This window comes from Rhamphochromis sp. 'chilingali', assembly GCF_963969265.1.
Source record: "Rhamphochromis sp. 'chilingali' genome assembly, chromosome: 5".
NCBI classification, from domain to species: domain Eukaryota; kingdom Metazoa; phylum Chordata; class Actinopteri; order Cichliformes; family Cichlidae; genus Rhamphochromis; species Rhamphochromis sp. 'chilingali'.
Genome location: NC_137932.1, coordinates 27,222,058 through 27,239,781, shown reverse-complemented (window position 1 = coordinate 27,239,781; position 17,724 = coordinate 27,222,058). Strand labels below are relative to the sequence as shown.

At 45.8% G+C, this 17,724-nt stretch overlaps 1 protein-coding gene across 3 annotated transcripts in view; it reads right to left on the bottom strand.

Moving 5' to 3' along the window:
* tiam2b (TIAM Rac1 associated GEF 2b) overlaps window positions 1–17,724 on the bottom strand; it is a 48,370-nt gene that overhangs the window by 2,644 nt on the left and 28,002 nt on the right. For 2 of the 3 annotated variants that reach the window (XM_080881681.1, XM_080881682.1), the window contains exons 3-23: window positions 15,755–16,837; window positions 13,240–13,708; window positions 12,442–12,620; window positions 11,110–11,334; window positions 9,918–10,103; window positions 9,687–9,830; window positions 7,010–7,075; window positions 6,797–6,875; window positions 6,577–6,666; window positions 6,118–6,342; window positions 5,790–5,884; window positions 3,486–3,674; window positions 2,741–2,809; window positions 2,525–2,650; window positions 1,891–1,999; window positions 1,631–1,810; window positions 1,393–1,511; window positions 1,195–1,303; window positions 1,052–1,110; window positions 272–362; window positions 81–168 (exon numbers count right to left, since the gene is read on the bottom strand). In XM_080881681.1, coding sequence (XP_080737807.1) covers window positions 81–168; window positions 272–362; window positions 1,052–1,110; window positions 1,195–1,303; window positions 1,393–1,511; window positions 1,631–1,810; window positions 1,891–1,999; window positions 2,525–2,650; window positions 2,741–2,809; window positions 3,486–3,674; window positions 5,790–5,884; window positions 6,118–6,342; window positions 6,577–6,666; window positions 6,797–6,875; window positions 7,010–7,075; window positions 9,687–9,830; window positions 9,918–10,103; window positions 11,110–11,334; window positions 12,442–12,620; window positions 13,240–13,708; window positions 15,755–16,831 — 3,974 coding nt within the window. In that variant the 5' untranslated portion in view covers window positions 16,832–16,837. The remainder of the gene's footprint in view (window positions 1–80; window positions 169–271; window positions 363–1,051; window positions 1,111–1,194; window positions 1,304–1,392; window positions 1,512–1,630; window positions 1,811–1,890; window positions 2,000–2,524; window positions 2,651–2,740; window positions 2,810–3,485; window positions 3,675–5,789; window positions 5,885–6,117; window positions 6,343–6,576; window positions 6,667–6,796; window positions 6,876–7,009; window positions 7,076–9,686; window positions 9,831–9,917; window positions 10,104–11,109; window positions 11,335–12,441; window positions 12,621–13,239; window positions 13,709–15,754; window positions 16,838–17,724) is intronic. The other variant, XM_080881683.1, reaches the window with a different exon arrangement.

The window sequence follows — 17,724 nt, the reverse complement described above, 5'->3', positions numbered from 1 at the left end:
ATACAAACACAGAGCTGAAGCTTAACATCATCATGCACAGAGTCGAGAACCACCACAGGAACTTGATTGGCTGTCCGTACCTGCTGCACAGCTGGAACACCGTCTCTGGTCGTCCCTCCACTTCAGACCGACTGTGAACCAGCTCCCACACACATGAGTCCTCAGAACCTACACACACAGCACAGTGAGCTCAGACCGTCACAGCGCCTCCTGCTGGAGAGCTGTTGCACCAGCACTGCAGTAACAAACCTCACTCTGATTGGTCACTCACCTGTGATGTTAGCCGGTCTGACCTGGACCGCTGAAACTGGGATTAACCAGCGGAATCTGAAGGGGTCAAGGTCAGCTGATCGGGACGAGGTCTGTGAGAAAAAAACATAAAAACTGACAACAAGAACAGGTGGAGGTGTTTTTTTCTTTTATTCAGTGACATCGCGTTGATGTGTTTACAGCTGAGGAGCCAATCAAGGACGAGGATTACATTTGTAAAGACAAAGAAGCAGATCATCTCTCCAGAACCAGGTTAAAGTTTTTCTGAGATGATCTTTGAAGAAATTAATAGAAACCAGCAGTCGTATGGAAGCCCATTACTGCCAATACAGGAAAAAACAGATTAAGCCAAATAGATTTTTATTGATATTTGACTTAAAAACTAGACATTTTTGGCCTCCATCTTTCTTTTAAAACCTCACAGTTTTTAGATTTATTTAAATGTGATGTTATCTCTCATATGTTTGGTTTTACTTTATCAAAAAATGAAAAGAACAACAATATTATAGTTGAAAAGGAAATTTTAAGTGATTTCATTTATGGGATTTATATCTTTGTTATGATCATTATTTTGATATTCTTTTGATATTTTTAAATATTCTTTAACAGATAACACATATTGTTTTACTTTTTAATTGACAGATTTGCATTTTTAATATCATTTTTTTAACACTTTGTTAATTTTTTTGTCACTGTATTTTTTTGTTTACATTGGCATAAATAGACATACAAATCTGTTCAGTTATACAAATTAGGAGATGAAGAGTAGACGTGCACTCACCATCTTCTTCTTCAGTTTGCTGTTCTCACGATAAACCAGGATGACGGCTCGTTTGAACACTGAGGACAAAGACAGACTTGTGTTATTCTCCATCAGTTATTACCTGTGCAAGTAAAGAAGTGTGAAGAAGAGACTTCACCCACCAAACAGCGTCAGCTCTGGTTCCTTCCTCAAGCGACCCAGAGAGGGCAGTGGGTTCAACCAGACCACCGACGAGTGGACCAGAAACTCCCCCATCGAGATCTCCGTCACCTGAGGGTGGAGGAAAAAAAAACCCTTCAGGGTACGTGATGCACACAGGTGACGCTCAAGTGTGTGTGTGTGTGTGTCATTGTGTTTACCTGTTTGTCGGCTCCACTCTGCTCTGCTGCCAGCTGGTCAAACACGCAGCCGTAATCCTCATAGATCTTCTGCATCTCGTTGATGTGACTCGCCACCTTTTCCATTGCTCGCAGCGCCTCTGAGTGGATGACAGTGGAAGTGCAGCTGGTCACAAAACATGTTTAAATACAATACTGTGAGGTCTGTTACCTCTCAGGTGTGTGTGTGGGTTACCTGTCAGGTGTATGTTTGGGTTACCTGTCAGGTGTGTGTGCTCGGGGCTCTCTGCATCTGTCAGGGACACGAGCTCTCGGAGCAGCAGCGGATACTTCAGGACTCTCTGAACAGGTTTGATCAGGTATGATTCCAGGGAAGACGAGTGCTGATTGGTCGGATTTCTGGCCTCCAGGAACTGTTTGAAGGCTGCGTCTGTTTTGGCTGCGTCACAGGTGGTCAGGGTTAAAGGTTAAATGGAGTGCTGCTTAAATGAGTTTAAAGTGCTCAGACTGTGTTTTCACCTCTTTCCAGAACTTTCTGGACTTTGATGTGATTCGCACAGAAGCCACTGTAGAGCTTGAAGTGATCGGCGTAGTACAGAAATGATCCACCCAATGGGAAGAGGAGTTTCTGAATGAAACACAAATGAGGTGTGAAAAAACTAAACCCATCGAACAAGCAAATAAAAACTTTTGTTCATTAAAATATGGAAATTCCGCATTTAAAATATTGAAACATTTAAAAAGGAGAAATATGTTAACAGCTTAAAATAAATAAAATAGAGTTAATAAATGAATAAAATGTACAAAAAAATAAAAAAAAGATAAACTGTGAAAAGACAAAATATCTCAAAAAATATATACTATGTATATAATGTAATTAAATAAATTATTAAAAAATAAAAAAACTAAGTAAAAAATAAAATAACAATAATAATAATGGACCCGAAATGGAGTATATAATAAATATATCAGTTTTAACAATTGGGGAAAAAAATGCATAAAAGTAAAACATCACAGGGCCAAAATAAATCACTGGAGCTTAAATAAATAAAACAATAAAACTTGCATGCATGCACAACTAAAACAAAAAGAATAAAATAAAAAAATAAATGAAGGAAATAAAATCTGTCTGAACCAGCTGATGGACCTTCACCTTGAACTGCTCGGGGGTTTCCAGGCTGCTGAAGTTCGGACAGGCGGCGATTCTCTCCTCCAGCGTTTGGAGAAAAACTCTCTGAAAGTCCAACATCTCTGGCAGACTGCCGAACAGCGCCTCCATCTGACAGAGTGACAGAGAGACACACTGCGGTCAGAGTCACAACCACAACCTTCACTTCACAACCGTCACCTACTGTCGGCTCGTCTTTACCTCGTCTTTACTGAGGAACGTCTCCTTCTGCAGGGGGGTGAGGTAGATGTCGAACAGACAGACGAGATCCTGAAACAGAACCAAAAAAATGTTCTGATATTAATCAAAGTCTAATTTCTTTTTTCAAATTTAATTATCGGCTCGAATCAAATAGTAAGATCTTTCCAGCAGTTTTAAACACACAGGTTTGAAGATATAAAGATGTTTAAGCATACACTCTAATTAAGACAAAAATATTAATATAGCAGATTCTTTTAATATTTGTAAGGGACCCATTTTATACAACCATTTAAAACTAAAACTGTACAAATTGTGTGTAAAATCATAAGAATAGATTTCTTTATCACTTTAACATAAAAAAAATAGTTTCTGTTTTATTTTATTCTATAAATAAACTGATAAAAAACTGGAGTTTCACACAGTTTTTTCTACTCCTGGTTTAGTATGATGTCACAGAGAGGGGAAATCCCCAAAATGGTAATATCAGGGGCAGCCAATCAGAAGAAATCTAGACATAAGTGGGAGGAGCTAAAACAGCATGTTTCAGACAAAGGAGATTGTAAAAGGTTGAAGGACCAGAATAAGATAAGGAAGGATTATTTTGAACTGAATCATGCAAAGCTACTCTTGTAGAGACAAAGAATAAAAACATGGAGCTGAAAATGAGTCAAAACGCGTCAATTAACATATCAGATGTACTAGCAGTAGTACCACAGTAGTACTACTGTTGCTGTTGTATTCTGACCTTGACGTAGGACTTCTCGGTGTCGACCAGCTCCTGGATGACCTTACGCAGACGCTGACACACGCTTAGGTGGGTGGGGCTCACCGGCTGCAGGCTGACCTCTCTGCCGTACGGGTTTTTGGGGTTGTCGCCATCTCCTGTCTGGCCTTCTGGAAAGGTCTGGTAAAGCGAGTAGACCTGGTCTAAGTTCTGGGAGGGAAACACAGGAACCAAAGCTCAATGAAAACATTCAGGACAACACCACTGTTCATGTGCTTGACAATAAAGAAGAAAAATCAGAAAACAGACCCCACCCCCCCGGTCCTATTATAGCTGGGGTATTCTTCAGCTCCCACATGACCGTGAATTAGATAAGCAGAAGAAGATGCATGGATCCCAGGTGGAAGTCCAGTAACTGATTTTTGTTCCACTCACACTCAAACTTGAGTGACAAACCGGAGAGAACTGTGGCTCTGAGTCAGGAGAACGAGGATCAGTGGAGCAGGAGGTTAATCTCTCTGCTGGATTTTGGGGAGGTCTGGGAAGCCGCTGAGCCAGAGATGAGGTTAAACACACAAACACCAAAATCCAAACAGACAAACACAAACCTGTTCCCAGTCTGAGCGCCGCTGCTGCTATGACCCTGACTGAGGACGAGCTGCTAACCAATTGGCTGCCTCATCCGTCATCATAATCTGGGCTGCCAGCCTCTAACGCAGCGCCGACAGCCTGATGAATTCTGAGCTCCAATGCACTCACCCTGAAGCTGCAGAGCTTTTGATAAGCAGTGAGGAAGCGTCGCTGCACTTTAAACTCGAGGAAGGAGGAGTGCCCTGAGATCTGAACATGTGGGGAAAAGACTGCCCAGACATGTTCAATTCAACTGTTCATGGAGGTGAGGAGCAGTTTCGATGAAGAACTAAAGACCCACCTCCAGGTTTCAGCAGAGCAGATAATGAACTGGAAGATGATCAAACACGGGATATTAATGTGCAAATAAGTGCATCAAAGGCCTAAACAGCAGCAACTGGTGCTTGTTTGGAGTCGAGTTGAAAGAAACCAATGAGTCTTTGGATGGTCGAGAGTGCAGGATTGACCTTTGACTCCAAAAACACTGAAGATGAAGATCTTTAGGTTAGCGCGATCACAGCGTGACAGTTTTATTAACTTGAACAATCAATTAGTTCATGAAGAATCAAAAGATGCTGTGTAAACAGAAGAACCTTTTAACAGCTTCACTTTTGAGCTCCAGGACTTGTTTTTATCTTAATTTTTTAAATCAATTAATTATCTCTGCTTTTTCAGGGTGATTATAGTTGATTTTATCTCACTAATTGGAATATTAGCCTCAAATATTTGATGTTACTTGATGTTTCAACAAGAGGTTTCCCGCTCCTCCAGGAGGATCCTCGTCAGTCCTAAGGTATCTAAACTGTTTCACGAAGGAGCAGCTGTTTGACTCTGAGCCGCCCGGGACATCTGAGGCTGGGATTACTGTCCTGTGCTGACATTCTCTCAGGTGGTGACTTGTTCCTATTGTCCTACTTTCTGTCTGAGCAGGTACAACATAGTCCTGTGGGCGTCTGTACACGTAACGCTGTGATAGTGGCGTGTACAACCGTCTCACACTGAGAAAATCTAAAGCACAGAAAACACTTGTGATCATTTCCTCTACACCAAGTTTCAGCTCTACACCAACCAGCAGCCCGTTTACCAGCAGGACGACGCCGTCAGCGGGACGCCAACAGCCCAGGCAGCTTGCCACCTTGTCCAGGAGCCTCAGCAGCCGCTCCAGGAGCCCCACCCCGGGGAACACCTCCCTTCCATCCTCCTCCTCTTCCTCCAGAGTCTCCCAGTCCTCCTCCATCGGCAGTACCCAGCACAGAGCACCCATGACGAAGGAGTGAAACAACGACGAAGAGGATCAGTTGGGGCCGGAGGTCACCTGATACTCCTTCCGCCGTCGTCAGAAATGAAGAGGCGGTCAAAAACAACACCTACAAGTTGTGTTTCTCCAGGGAAAAACGTTAATCCCTCAGCTCTGACTTTACAAACACTCCTGACTGTGTAAGCTGGATTATCAGGCTGACCAAAGGTCATGTGCACAGAGGTGGGGGGTGGAGCTCCAGGAGGCACAGGAGGATTTCTGCAGGTAAGTCTGAGCTGCCTTCTTTGGAAACCAATCACATCCTCATAAAACTTCTTGATTTCATATGACGGGGTTATCGCCGATCAAAGCAAAACACAAGTGGCTTGGTCATGAATAACATACAACCATTTTAAAAAAATCCAGATGTTCTCAGACTGTCACAGACTGAAGCTCACCTCCTCTGAGGGCTTGGTGTCCTGAGGTATCCTCGAAGAAGTGTCATCGAAAACGGGAGGCAGGATGCTGTCTGCATCTGTGATGACAGAGGAATCTGTGAGATGAAGAAGAAATGTGATCTGTGATCTTTACAGGAGAACTCCTGCTGCTTTAACTGCTGCCTTCACAATAAAAGCCTTTGATTCTGGTTTCTGTAAATGAATCTGATCAATAAAACAGCTGTGACTAAAATGGTTGAGTTTATATTTAAAACTGGAAATCGGTTTGATATAAATGTGAAATGTGTTTGAACATTATGATGCTGTTACCAGAGCGTCTCTGCTGTACCTGTGATCCAGGTGTGGATGTTCGTGGCCGGTGGTTGGCGGCCGGGGTGGAAGGGGTCAGCGTGGTCGGGCCAGAGGTCGGCAGGCTCTTCGGCCTCAGGTGACTCATCCCTCCTCAGCAGCAGCTGCAGCTTCTGATGTCTGAAGAGACTCTGCAGGAGGTCCAGGTCCAGTCCAGACACAGGAGCGCCGTTAACAGCCAGGACCTCGTCTCCGGCCCTGAGGCCTGATTGGAAACAGAAAAATTAAACTGCATCTTTTAAAGTTTTTTAAAGTTTCTACATTTTTTAAAATCCTAAACACAGACAGGGTTTTTCCCATTCTGGAGGTGTAGCGCTGCACAGGTGACAGCCTGATAGCAGAGCCTCGAGCGCCCCCCGCTGGACACCTTCAAAACCTCAAACTGTCAGAAATGCAGGGTCTCCCTCAAAATAAAACCTGAAACCGTTCTCTGTTTTACCGTCTCTGGATGAAAGTCCCAGCGGGTCCACCTCGCTGACAAAAACATGACTTTTTCCCGCTCCGTCCACGTGACCCGTCACTGCAAAACCTGCAGATTCACAGAAGAAGAAGCACATCACACACAGGTAAATATGCTTATTATTTATCCTCTCAGAACACAAACCAGTCATGTTTTTATACGAATTTTATTTATTCAGTGATGAGTTTTTCTTTCTCACCGAAGTCTTTGTGGCCGTCAGGTCGACAGATGTTCAGAGTAAAAACACCAACAGCTGGAAGCTGCTGTTCATCACGCAACTGAAAACACACACAGGAGAGTGAACCGGGAGAATGACCTCGCAGGAATCATGTGAATACAAATCCAGTAATTATCATCATTCTGCCCGCAGAAAAAAATTAAAGAGAAGTTGTAGGTAAGTCAGTGAACACACCGGCAGATCTGCACTATGACCGGCAGGGGGCGCTGCCTCCATCTGTTTGGGAGCGCAGTCCAGATTCTGCAGAAGAAACACAGAGGAAGAATTTTACTTTAAATTAAACTTTTAACTCATCAGCACAGGTTTTAAAGGACTGAGCGACCTATGAGGTTTACCTTCAGTTATTATAAGCGATTAGCTTCTATAAGCTCTGATCAGTAAAATCATCAATGCATTTGATAAAAACATAGATAAACTGAAGCTTTAAAGGCAGAAAACTATAAAATCATTAAACTAATAGGCAGGTGATTCTTAAAATTCAGACTTTCTCCACAGGACTTAAAGCGACGAGGTGGACTGGAAAATAAGAAAAGCCTGTGAAGAATCCGGAGCTCTGATTGGCTGAAAAGATCACAGGAGATGAAATATGGAGACAAAAGGGTAAAGAGGAACAGTGGGATACAGAGGAGACACAGCGGGAGGAAGGAGGTTAAAAGGGGAGCAGAAGAAAGAAGGTGGAGGTCATGTGACAACAGGAGGTGGGGTTTGGTGGGGAGGTCATGTGGAGAGGAGGTGTTGGAGTCATCTCCTGCCTCCTGTGAAGGATTAACTCTCAGGAACAAAGAAATCCTGGCAGAATAAAACAGCCTGGAAGCTTTTAATTCTCAATCACCTCCTCCCCTTCCTTCTCCTCCTCCCACCTCCTCCTCTTCAGAAGGTTGTCCTCAAAAAGCTGTGCAGTTAAACAAACTGTCCTCCTCCTCTTTCTCCCACCTCCTCCTCCTTTTCCTCCTTGGTGAGTTTGATGGGTGACAATTTTGAACACAAGTATCAGTGTCACATCATCTTCCAGCTTGAGTCGTCTTTTCTCTGAGCGATAACCTGTTTCATATTTGCTTAATCAGCAAAAGATCAGTGACTCCTGCTTCAGAGTCGCTCACATCCACCCGAGTGTTTCCTGACGGTGCTTCAAAGGAGCGACGCGACTTCTGTAAGCGTCATGATCTTTAACCAGTGAGCTGCTTTCTACAAAGTCCACATAATGTACTGCTGTAGTCAAACACAAACACACAAACACAGTCAGGACTAAAGACAAACTAAAAATACTCCCTCCTATATTTAAACGTAATTAAAAATGATAAAAGACTTGGGATGTTTAATTCTGTCCTGCATCAAAACCTAAATTAGCCCCAGGGAATCATGGGAAAAAATGAGCAGGTTGAGCTGCACTGAAATTACAGGTTTGTGAAGCCGCCATCAGCCTGCCTGGAGTCTGGGACCACCGACTGACACTGAACACATCGGCATCATCATCATCGTGGACTCGCATGCCTTTCCTCGACACCACCTTAAAACATCCACAACAGTCGTAACTGTGGTCTGAGTGGACGGTTGGACACAGTGAGTCACATGATGACTGGAGACCAACATTAAGCAGGAAACACTCGTCAGTACGAAAACTTCTGTTTTCTGGAAGGAATCAAGGATTTTACAGTAATGACCCCCACCCCCCGACATGGCAGTGAAATGGAGGCGGCGAGTTCCGGTAAGTGTATATCTCCTGCAGAGTTGACACAGCGAGCAGCAATCAGCTCCACATGTCCTCTAGTGGAGCTGCTCCACCCGGAAACCACAGCCTGCAGCATCAGATCTGATCTGAAAGCAGAACCGGAATGGAGATTCAGCTGCACACAAACATGCTGCAGGTCTGTCTGACCACAAGTGCTCAGCACAAAGAACAAGCTGCCGCAGGCTTGACTACGAACACCTCCATCAAGCCTGAAGACGTCTCTGTCCACAGAAAGACCTTTCTGTGTTACCGTCTGCTGGGCTTCAACACACAACAAGTAGAGGTGCAGCAGCTCAGAAGGCTTTATTACGCCCTACATTCATTACATTTCGAAGAAAAATGAATTATGGTAATAAAAAGTTGCTGGAAATAAATCATTCTGACTTTCAAGAGCAGGACAGCATACAAAAAGCCCTCTGAGCTCTCTGATTGGTCGGTTTTGTGTAAGATGAAATAAACAGCTGACTGATTAGGCGTTCAGCTCGAAGCAGGACTCTCAGTCGAACAAAGGCAGAATGTGGCTAGAATTCCCCTCACCAAGGTATCCACAGATGTTTGGCTCAGAGCGGGAGTTACTGCTTGGAAGCATCCTGCGCAGTTCCTTGCTCAAGGGCAGGAGGGAGCAGGTAACGTGCTGCGATCCTGCAGACGCTGCAGCTATGAAACTATGAGGCAGTTTTTCCACTGAGCGTGTATCGGCTCAGTTGAATTGCGAGAATCCACGACAAAGCAAAGTGGCGCTGACAGATTTATCCTCCGGACCCTCAGAGGCCAAAAATAACCCACTGTTTATCACGAGGGGACCGTCAGGAGCCAGGCATGATGGTAACTGCAGCTGGATGATGCACTGAGGAGAGGCTAAACTTAGCCTCGTAACGACAGATGACAGCACGCTTCTTCTGGGCTGTTTTTAGAGAGCAGAGAGGAACGATGAGTTCAGCCTGAATCAGATGAGCTGGTTTTAGTCGTCCATGTGAAAAGACTTCAGAGTAGAACGTTTCTTAAACCTGTCTCTGACTCCATGTGAATATTTCACCTTTCAAACTATTTTCAGAAGGGTGCACGCTGCCTCTCACCATACTACAGCACTGAACTGGACAAGAAAAGGGTGCAGTGTAATACCTGGTGAGCTGAGTGTTTGCCACCCCTGCTGCGCCTGTTGAGATCATCCAGGACCTTCAGGGAGGACGGCAGACCCCTCCTCCGGTTTCCTCCCGAAAGAGACCGGCAGCGCCGCCTCAGTGTGGCCTCTTCTCGGCTGCACACCTGTGAGAGTCCAGAGAGGCAGATTTGGTTAATTTCCTTCTTCCTTTCTTTTTTTAAAAAAAAGGGAAGCGTCGAGCCTCTACTTACCAGAGCATGGAAGGAGGACACGGAGAAGACTCCCAGGCGTCCCAGCATGCTCTTGGAGGGCCTGCTGGCCACAGCGAGGAGGCTCTTTGGGTTTGGGAGCTCGCTGCCCTGCAGGCTGGACAGGTAGCACCTGAGCCTGAACAGATCCAGGTTCAGTTTCTCCAGATTCTGCTCCCACTGCTGGATCTGAGCACACACAGGGTCACACATAAACACAGCTTCTGTATAAAACAATGATAATAACTCATCAGACGGCCATGAAAACCATGAAACATGGTCAGTGAGTCATGGCAAGGCGCTGAGAGAAGCCATCTTTTCTCCATTCACTCATCAGGTAAAGTGTATTTCCTGGGTGGGGCAGACTGCTGCTGCTGTCAATTCCTGCTTCAGTCTCTGTTGTGATGAAGTTATTTTGTCCCTTACTGTGTGATTATCACCCATTATCCCTCATCCCTCCATCCTGTCCTCCCTTTCATCTCCTCTCCTCTCCTCCCCTCCTTCCTCTTCTCTTGCTGGACTCTCTCCAATAAATCGAGGCTCTCCTTCTCCTCCTCTGTTTGCCCTCCCCTCCCTCTCAGTAAATGTGTAATTGAATGTTGAGCAGGAAGATTAGCCTCTAATCTCAGAGTTCAAACTGCAGCGCTGGGATCAGTTTCACAGTTCAGAGGAAAGATTAGCAGGCTGCTAAATGATACGTTCTCTGTCTGCACATTGCTGTCACTGGAAATTAACAACAAGAACAAAGAAACCCGCAAAACAGCCTGAAGCTAATCTGTGGCACAACAAAGTCCATCCACAGACTCAGAAACTGCACGTTCATCAAGATTTACTGACAGTTCTCCTCTTACAGCTGTTACCTGATGTCCGTTGAAGCAATGCTGATGAAACCTAACTGACTCACACTGATGCTGAGCAGAAAAGAAACCCTTAAACTGAAACACAGTCTGCTGCACAGTTTCAGGATCGTCTAATTTCTCTGCAACAAACACAGAGACAGCAGCAAACTTCAGACACTGAAGGTATCGTGAAGCTCAAAGACAACAAGGCGAGAGTCGGGTCTGATGTTCATGTGTGCTTCACTCAAAGATGGCTGTGAGGGTCATTCTAAAGCATTGCCCATATTCAGGACCGGTGTAGGTGATAATACCAACGTGCTGTCCGCCCTGACCGGACCACTTCTCCCCGCACTCACCTGGCTCTCCACCGCCTTCCTGCTCTTGGGCTCCTTGATGATGGACAGCTGCAGCTCGGCCATCTTCTTCATCTTCCCATCCATGTCAATCTTGTGGAGCAGCGAGCGGCTCTGAGAGCGCAGGAGGCGCAGTGTGTCCTCCTTCTTCTGACGCTTCACCAGCAGAGAGGCACTCGCCGAGTGGATTGCCGTCACCCAGTTCTCCAGGTCAGTCTGGCTGGTGGCCTGGAGGGCGAGACAAGATGGAGTCAGACAGATTTTAAGCAACAGAACAGTATTAAACTTTGAGCCTCCTGCTTTATTAACTCTGAATATTCAGCTGCTGATTGCGCTTTGTTTTAACAACAAAAACCTTAAATACAGAAACTTTTAAATGTAAATTTGCTGCTGAAAGCAGGAAGCAAGGCTCAGTCATCCTCTGATGGTCTGGTTTCTGCGTTTAAGCAGCAGACTTAATGTCCTGATGTTAACAGCTGTTTTTGTTTACGAGGGGACGTGTGGCAGGGTTTAAAGCTCGCTCTTCATCAAGTCATCATCGTAAAGAGGAACATTTGTTGCAGTAATTAGCTGGGTGTTGTGATTCCCATTAGCAGGCTTTCAGCCTTCTCCGCTCGTCATCTTCAGCTGCTTTCAGCCCTTGACAAAACCTCCACCTCCTCCTCTGGGAGGAAGGTGATTTGTGTGTCTGCAGACTCTGCTGCATTAGTCAGAGTGACTCTGGGAATCAAGAGGAGCTCCTAAAAGTTTGAGGAGGTGATCACAGAAATAAATTATTAAATTACATGATGACATCACCTTTACCAACGAGAGTACAGGTAATAATCGGCCTCTCTTTTTATCCCCGCTGACCTCTGACATCCAGACTTTTGCCGCTCATGTCATTCAAGATCGACTAGAAGGAACGCCAGGAGTTCATCCGGGGCCTCGACACATCTGTGCCTCCTCTTCTTTGTCGGAGTAAAAGTAAAATCTACTCTTTGTTTGTCTGCTTGCTCCTCGGTGTGGGTGGTGTGGAGCTGGCAGCAGAGGGGGAAATGCTCACAGTCATTACCAACAGAAAGACACGCAGAGAAAGTCCCACAGTGTGGATGTTTGTGGTGAGAAAACCAAATGCTGGTGTGACGCCACACCCCGTTCATTCACGCTGCTCACAAATGAGCCACAGCGATGGGAAAAAAGATGGAGGCAGCAGTTGGAGGAAAGCGATCACAGAATGAAAGAATGAAGAGAAAACCTCAGAAATGTCCCAACACCACAGCTGCTTATGCTGGTGCTGCATTCAAGGATACTCCAGTAAAATCATGTTTCTCAGTGTGCTGGCGGTTCCCTCACCTGGAACAGGTACACGTCTCCATACGAGTTGCTCAGACAGAAGACATGCTCCTTCCTTGGGTGCTCAGGGACGGCCTGGACGATGCTGTCATCAGCCAGGAGAGCGTAGCGAGGAGAAAGCTCCTGGTCGGCGCTGCCGCTGCTCCTCCCATATGTCTCGTAAAACAGCAGAGTGCAACCTGAACAGACAAAATCCATCGTTAATTCTACGTTAAATAGTTTATTTCACAGAGATTTATAAATTTTAGCTGTTGATGCCACAGATGGTAAAGACTTCAGTAAAATGTTTAACATGAAACAGAACACTTTTTTTTAAAATCAAGTTTCATTTAGAAGTGCCTAAACCTACATTCTCTCTGATGCCCAGCAGGGGGCGACTCCTCTGGTTTAAGAAGAAGTCCTAACCTTCTCTGTGCTGAGAGCAGAAGTGATAAATAGTTGTTGGTCGGTTAACAGTCAACTCAAAAACTACTCGTCAGTATTTCCTGAAACATGCTGAATCTATAATCAGCTGGCTGATTATAGACCTTCCCACTGCCTAACTGGAAACATCCTGGTTAATGTAACCCGAAAGTGACACTGAGGAACCTGGAAACTCACACTGTGCCTCAGGTGCACAAAGACTCTTTTGCTGCCTTGTATGCAGCATAAGCCTGGTTTCAGCTCTAGCAGAGGCACTAAAGGCATCACCAGACTTCTCCTACGCAAGTTTTCTGCCCTTCACTGAAAATAAGATCAGATCTAATCCTGAAACTTGAACTCAACTTTCTGTTTTCTGGTCCTTGCAGGCGGCCGTACCTTTCAGTGTGACCCAGTAGTGCCTCCACTTGCGGCGGGCGACCAGCTCCAGCTTTCTGTCCTTGTTAACAGTGATGAGAGGTTTGAAAGAGAGCCATCCGGCCCGCCGCACCACACCCTGCTCCTTCTCAAACAGGACATCCAGCTGCTCCCCTTCTCCCACCTCCACATCCCCATCTATCTCTTCCTCGTCCTCCTCACCCTCGTCTCCGTCCCCCTCTGATGGCTCCGTCCTGTCAGCCGTACTGCTGCAACCCATCTCCAGCTCCTGCATGAAGTTCTCATAGATGTTCTGCCGCTTAGCATCACTGTTCTGGTTCAGACTCCTGGAGGAGCCGCAGTGGAGCGTTGGGAACTGGTTGTGGTTCAGGGAGTGGAGAGGGTCGGAGGAACACAGCGTGCTGCAGCTAACAGCCCCAGCATTCAGTCCATTGATGAAGACATCGGCTGTGTCGGTGGCAAACGGCTCCTGCAGAGAAATCAGAGAGGACTTTATTTGACTGCTGTGATTCCGTCTGCGGCCACTAGAGGCACACAGCAGCCCTCAAACACAGCGCCCAGCACCAGGCAGTATTATTCCAAACCACAATTTCCCCCTCTGTTAGCATTAACGGGGTGTGAATATGCTTCACGCTGCAGTGTCAGCGTTAAACAAACAATCCATCACTGCTCTTGAGCCAATAAGACAACCTGCTGGTTTTAGAGGGCGCGGGTTTGATGCCCGCTCTGACTTTACTTTAAACCTCCAACTGAGTGACTCGTCCAGGTTTGTGCAACACTTTTGAGCAGTTTTCCACATTTAACCGTCATTGTGAAGTGACAGTGACGACATGTGGAGACTTGCTGTTTATAGACAGGCAGAGTGAGTTGGTACAGAAACGCACAGTTCTTATCAGTCAGGGCGTTAAGCTGTTTGTTCTTTAGAGAAAATCTACCACGCAGGTCTTTTATTCCTGAGATAATAGTGGACTTAAAGGATCCTGGATGTTTACTGAAGTGCTTGTCCATGCAATCACTGTATCAAACTCCCCCGTATCAAACACAGTGCTGTGATTGGCCGAGCAGAGCCAAGCCCTCATGGAAATCTAAACAAGGGGTAAATGAAACGTAAGCCCTCAGATCGGTCTGGTTCCAGGTTCCCAAACATTTCTTTCTCCAGTGTCACTATGTGATGTTTTTGTTTTGGTGCTTTCCCATGAAAAGCTCCAGGAATTTTCCAAGAGATCAAAGTTCCTCCAGCACTGTGATTTGTTTTTGATGAGCGGGATCAAAGCCCCGGAAAGACTGAACAATAAAAAGTCCACTGTGATGTATCACTAGGACATCAATCTCAGAGAGCAAAGATGGATTCTCCTGTGACTGTGACACAAAGCTGCAGAGGATTTAAGCTAGACTGATGCTTTCAAAGGGTTTCTGTTTTGTTCCTCTGGGATTAATAAAGTTCTCTGATTGTAATTAATAATCCGGCACACAGACTGCGGCACTCCAGTGAAACGTTGACGCAGTGCAAAGAAAGCTTTTTGGGTTAAACATCTTAAAAACCTTGCAGACGAAACAAAGACAATCAAGAGAGCAGATAATAAAAGTTTATTCGTCAGTCCTTTGATGTTTGACGTGCATCTGGAGGAACTCAAGTGTGGGAAAACGAGTCCTCATGAGGTCACGCTGATGTAAGGGGGTTACCCAGGTTGTGGGGGGTGGGGTGTTTGGGGTTTCCAGTGTGAGGAAACTACATCAGCGTCTGATTTCATTATCCCCGTCATCATCAGCACTGAGTTAAAAAGCACGAACAACAAGCTTCACTACTCCAGCTCCCTCACTGCAGACAGGATGTGACCTCATTCTGCTGGCTGTAAACAGGAAGCCGGGCTTTTTTGGACCAGCTCTCACAGAGAAAGCTTACCATCAGATTACTGATGTGTGATGATGTTTGAAAATGGCGTTCGTACTTAACTCCATGTGTAATGTTGTTAGTCATGATGAGACTTTAATCTAGTTCGACGACTTGTTTAAGTCTGAGGATTAAGGAAGATATTAATTTTAAAACCAGTTTTAAGTTTCTCAGAATATATTAAAAAAATGATCTACTAATGAGTTTATAAAAACTTTTAAAGGTTTTGTTTTAGACTGAGTTTACTTTGAAGACATTTTAAGATATTCTGATGATCTTTATTGACCTTGTTCTTTCTTTCTTTCTTTCTTTCTTTCTTTCTTTCTTTCTTTCTTTCTTTCTTTCTTTCTTTCTTTCTTCCTTCCTTCTTGTTTACAGGCTGTGATTATGTTCAAGTGATAAAAACATATACCTCTACTTTGTCAAACACTAGAATTCAAAGATTTAAAAAAATATTATGATTTTGTGCACTTTTATCAGGGATGTCAGTTCATGTTGAAAATCAACATTCTTAAATGTAAAAAGTCAGAAAACAAAAAATGATGTCATTTTGTCCATCATCAGCAGGTGGCAAACCACTGAGCTCCGCCCACAGCATGACTTCATCATCTTATTGTTTCTCACCTGGATCCTCCTCTTCTTCCTGCTCAGACTTCCTGTCCAGTCGCTCAGACGTCTGATTCGGCTCTTCAGGAAGTCTTTTCGGTTATTCCTGGCAGAGGCGGCGCTCGCAGACTCCACATTTCGGCAGGGCAGCGTGCAGGAGGAGTAATGCTCCTCCATATCACCGGTTGATCCCTCCTCTTTCTGTGTGACATCATCCAGCAGTGCTGCCTCCCCGGCGGGGGTCCCAGCGTCGGTGGGGAAGGCGGGTAGCGTGTTGTGACTGCTGTAAACCCCAGGAGCTGAAATCAGGCTGAAATCCGTGAGGTCCGGCTGCAGGAGCTCCGAGTCTCCAATGCCGCTATCCTCCGTCCGGCCAGAGGAGCAGGTGTTGTAACCTGCAGTTGCGGCGGTGAATACATTAGTCTCTGTGGTGGGGAAGAGGAGGCTGGAGCTAAATCCAGGTGAGATGTCCTCACCCTGAGCGGAGAAGAAGGTGTTGTAGCCGCTGCTGCTGGTGGCAGTGGTGTAGCCGCTGCTGTTGTCCGCGTTCTGCCTGCACACAAACACGTTATCCGTCAGCTCGCTGTTCCCCCATGGCGAGTCGTACCAAGAGCCATCGGAGCTGAGCGAGCTGCCGTTGCTGGTGCGCAGTGACACCTCTGCGCTCGTGGTGGTGGTCGCTGCGGCAGTGATGGCGGGGAGCCCACTCAGACTCTCTGGCTCCACCCGAGCTTTGGTGAACTCCACCCTCATGCTGCCATCTTTGCTGAGCAGCACCTTTGGGCTGCCGCTGCTTTCCAGAGACGCCCGCTCACCCCCCCCAAACTCCCCCCTGCAGAGCCTCTGAGGAGACCCCCCTCTCAGCTTGGCGCCTCCTCGGGCCGCTTTAGGGGCTGGTTCGTAACGCCATGAGGTGTAGGGTGAGCTGGCCATTGGGTGGTTCAGGTAGCTTTTCCCTCGGCTCCTGCAGCCTCCCTGGCTGCTCCTCCACCAGCTGCGAGCCGATGTCACCTCCTCCCTCCTGGAGGAAAACCTGAAGGAGCAGGAGGGCTTGGCAGGGGAGACGAAGCTGCTGTGGCTGTCTGCGTTTCCCATGATGACCTGGAAGAGGATGGAGGAGGATGACATCATCAGATGTGAGGCACAAAAACGAGCGACACAACAGCCAGGAAACAAACACACACACACACACACACACACACACACACACACACACACACACACACACACACACACACACACACACACCATGTATTAAAGCAACAGAGATTTCTACACACAATACTACATTAAATATTACAGTCAGCACTACAATACTACATCAAATAATACAGTCAGTACTAAAATACTACATCAAATACTATGGGCAGTATTATAATCAGTCCCACTGGAAGCCAAAGATGAGTTAAAGACTCAGTGACCCCACATTTGTGAACACACATTAAACATTCACTCATTTACTGCAGTCCATTCTCAAATGTACAAAATAATTGAAGCATCTAAACTTCCTTCTTCCTTATCACAGCAATATTACCCAGATGTCACATGTTTATTTTCTGGTAGATTTGCAGATGATATTTGTAAGACAGCCGTCCAGCTGCAGTTCCTCTGGTGGCCACTTGAGGCCGGCTTCAGCCATGAGTCAGTGCCTCCCATGCTAAAAGCCTGTGGACAGCTCGCTGTATTAGCATGAGCCGATAACGGAGGTCATCTAAACGGTCAAACCAGCTCTACAGACAAGTGTTGAGGCTTTAAAATGCAAATTTCAAACCATCAAAAGACGACGATTGCTCAAACACACACACAGAAATGATCACTGCACCGTTTCTATCAATGCGACATCCTGAAGACCTTCAGTGCACCAGCTGGATGTATACACACTGCTGTTTGCTGATGTTAAGTCACATGACCGGTTCCTTTATCACCCTCAAAGACCTTTAAAACTGTGATCTGACTGAACACCAAACATACGATGGAGCTTCATCACG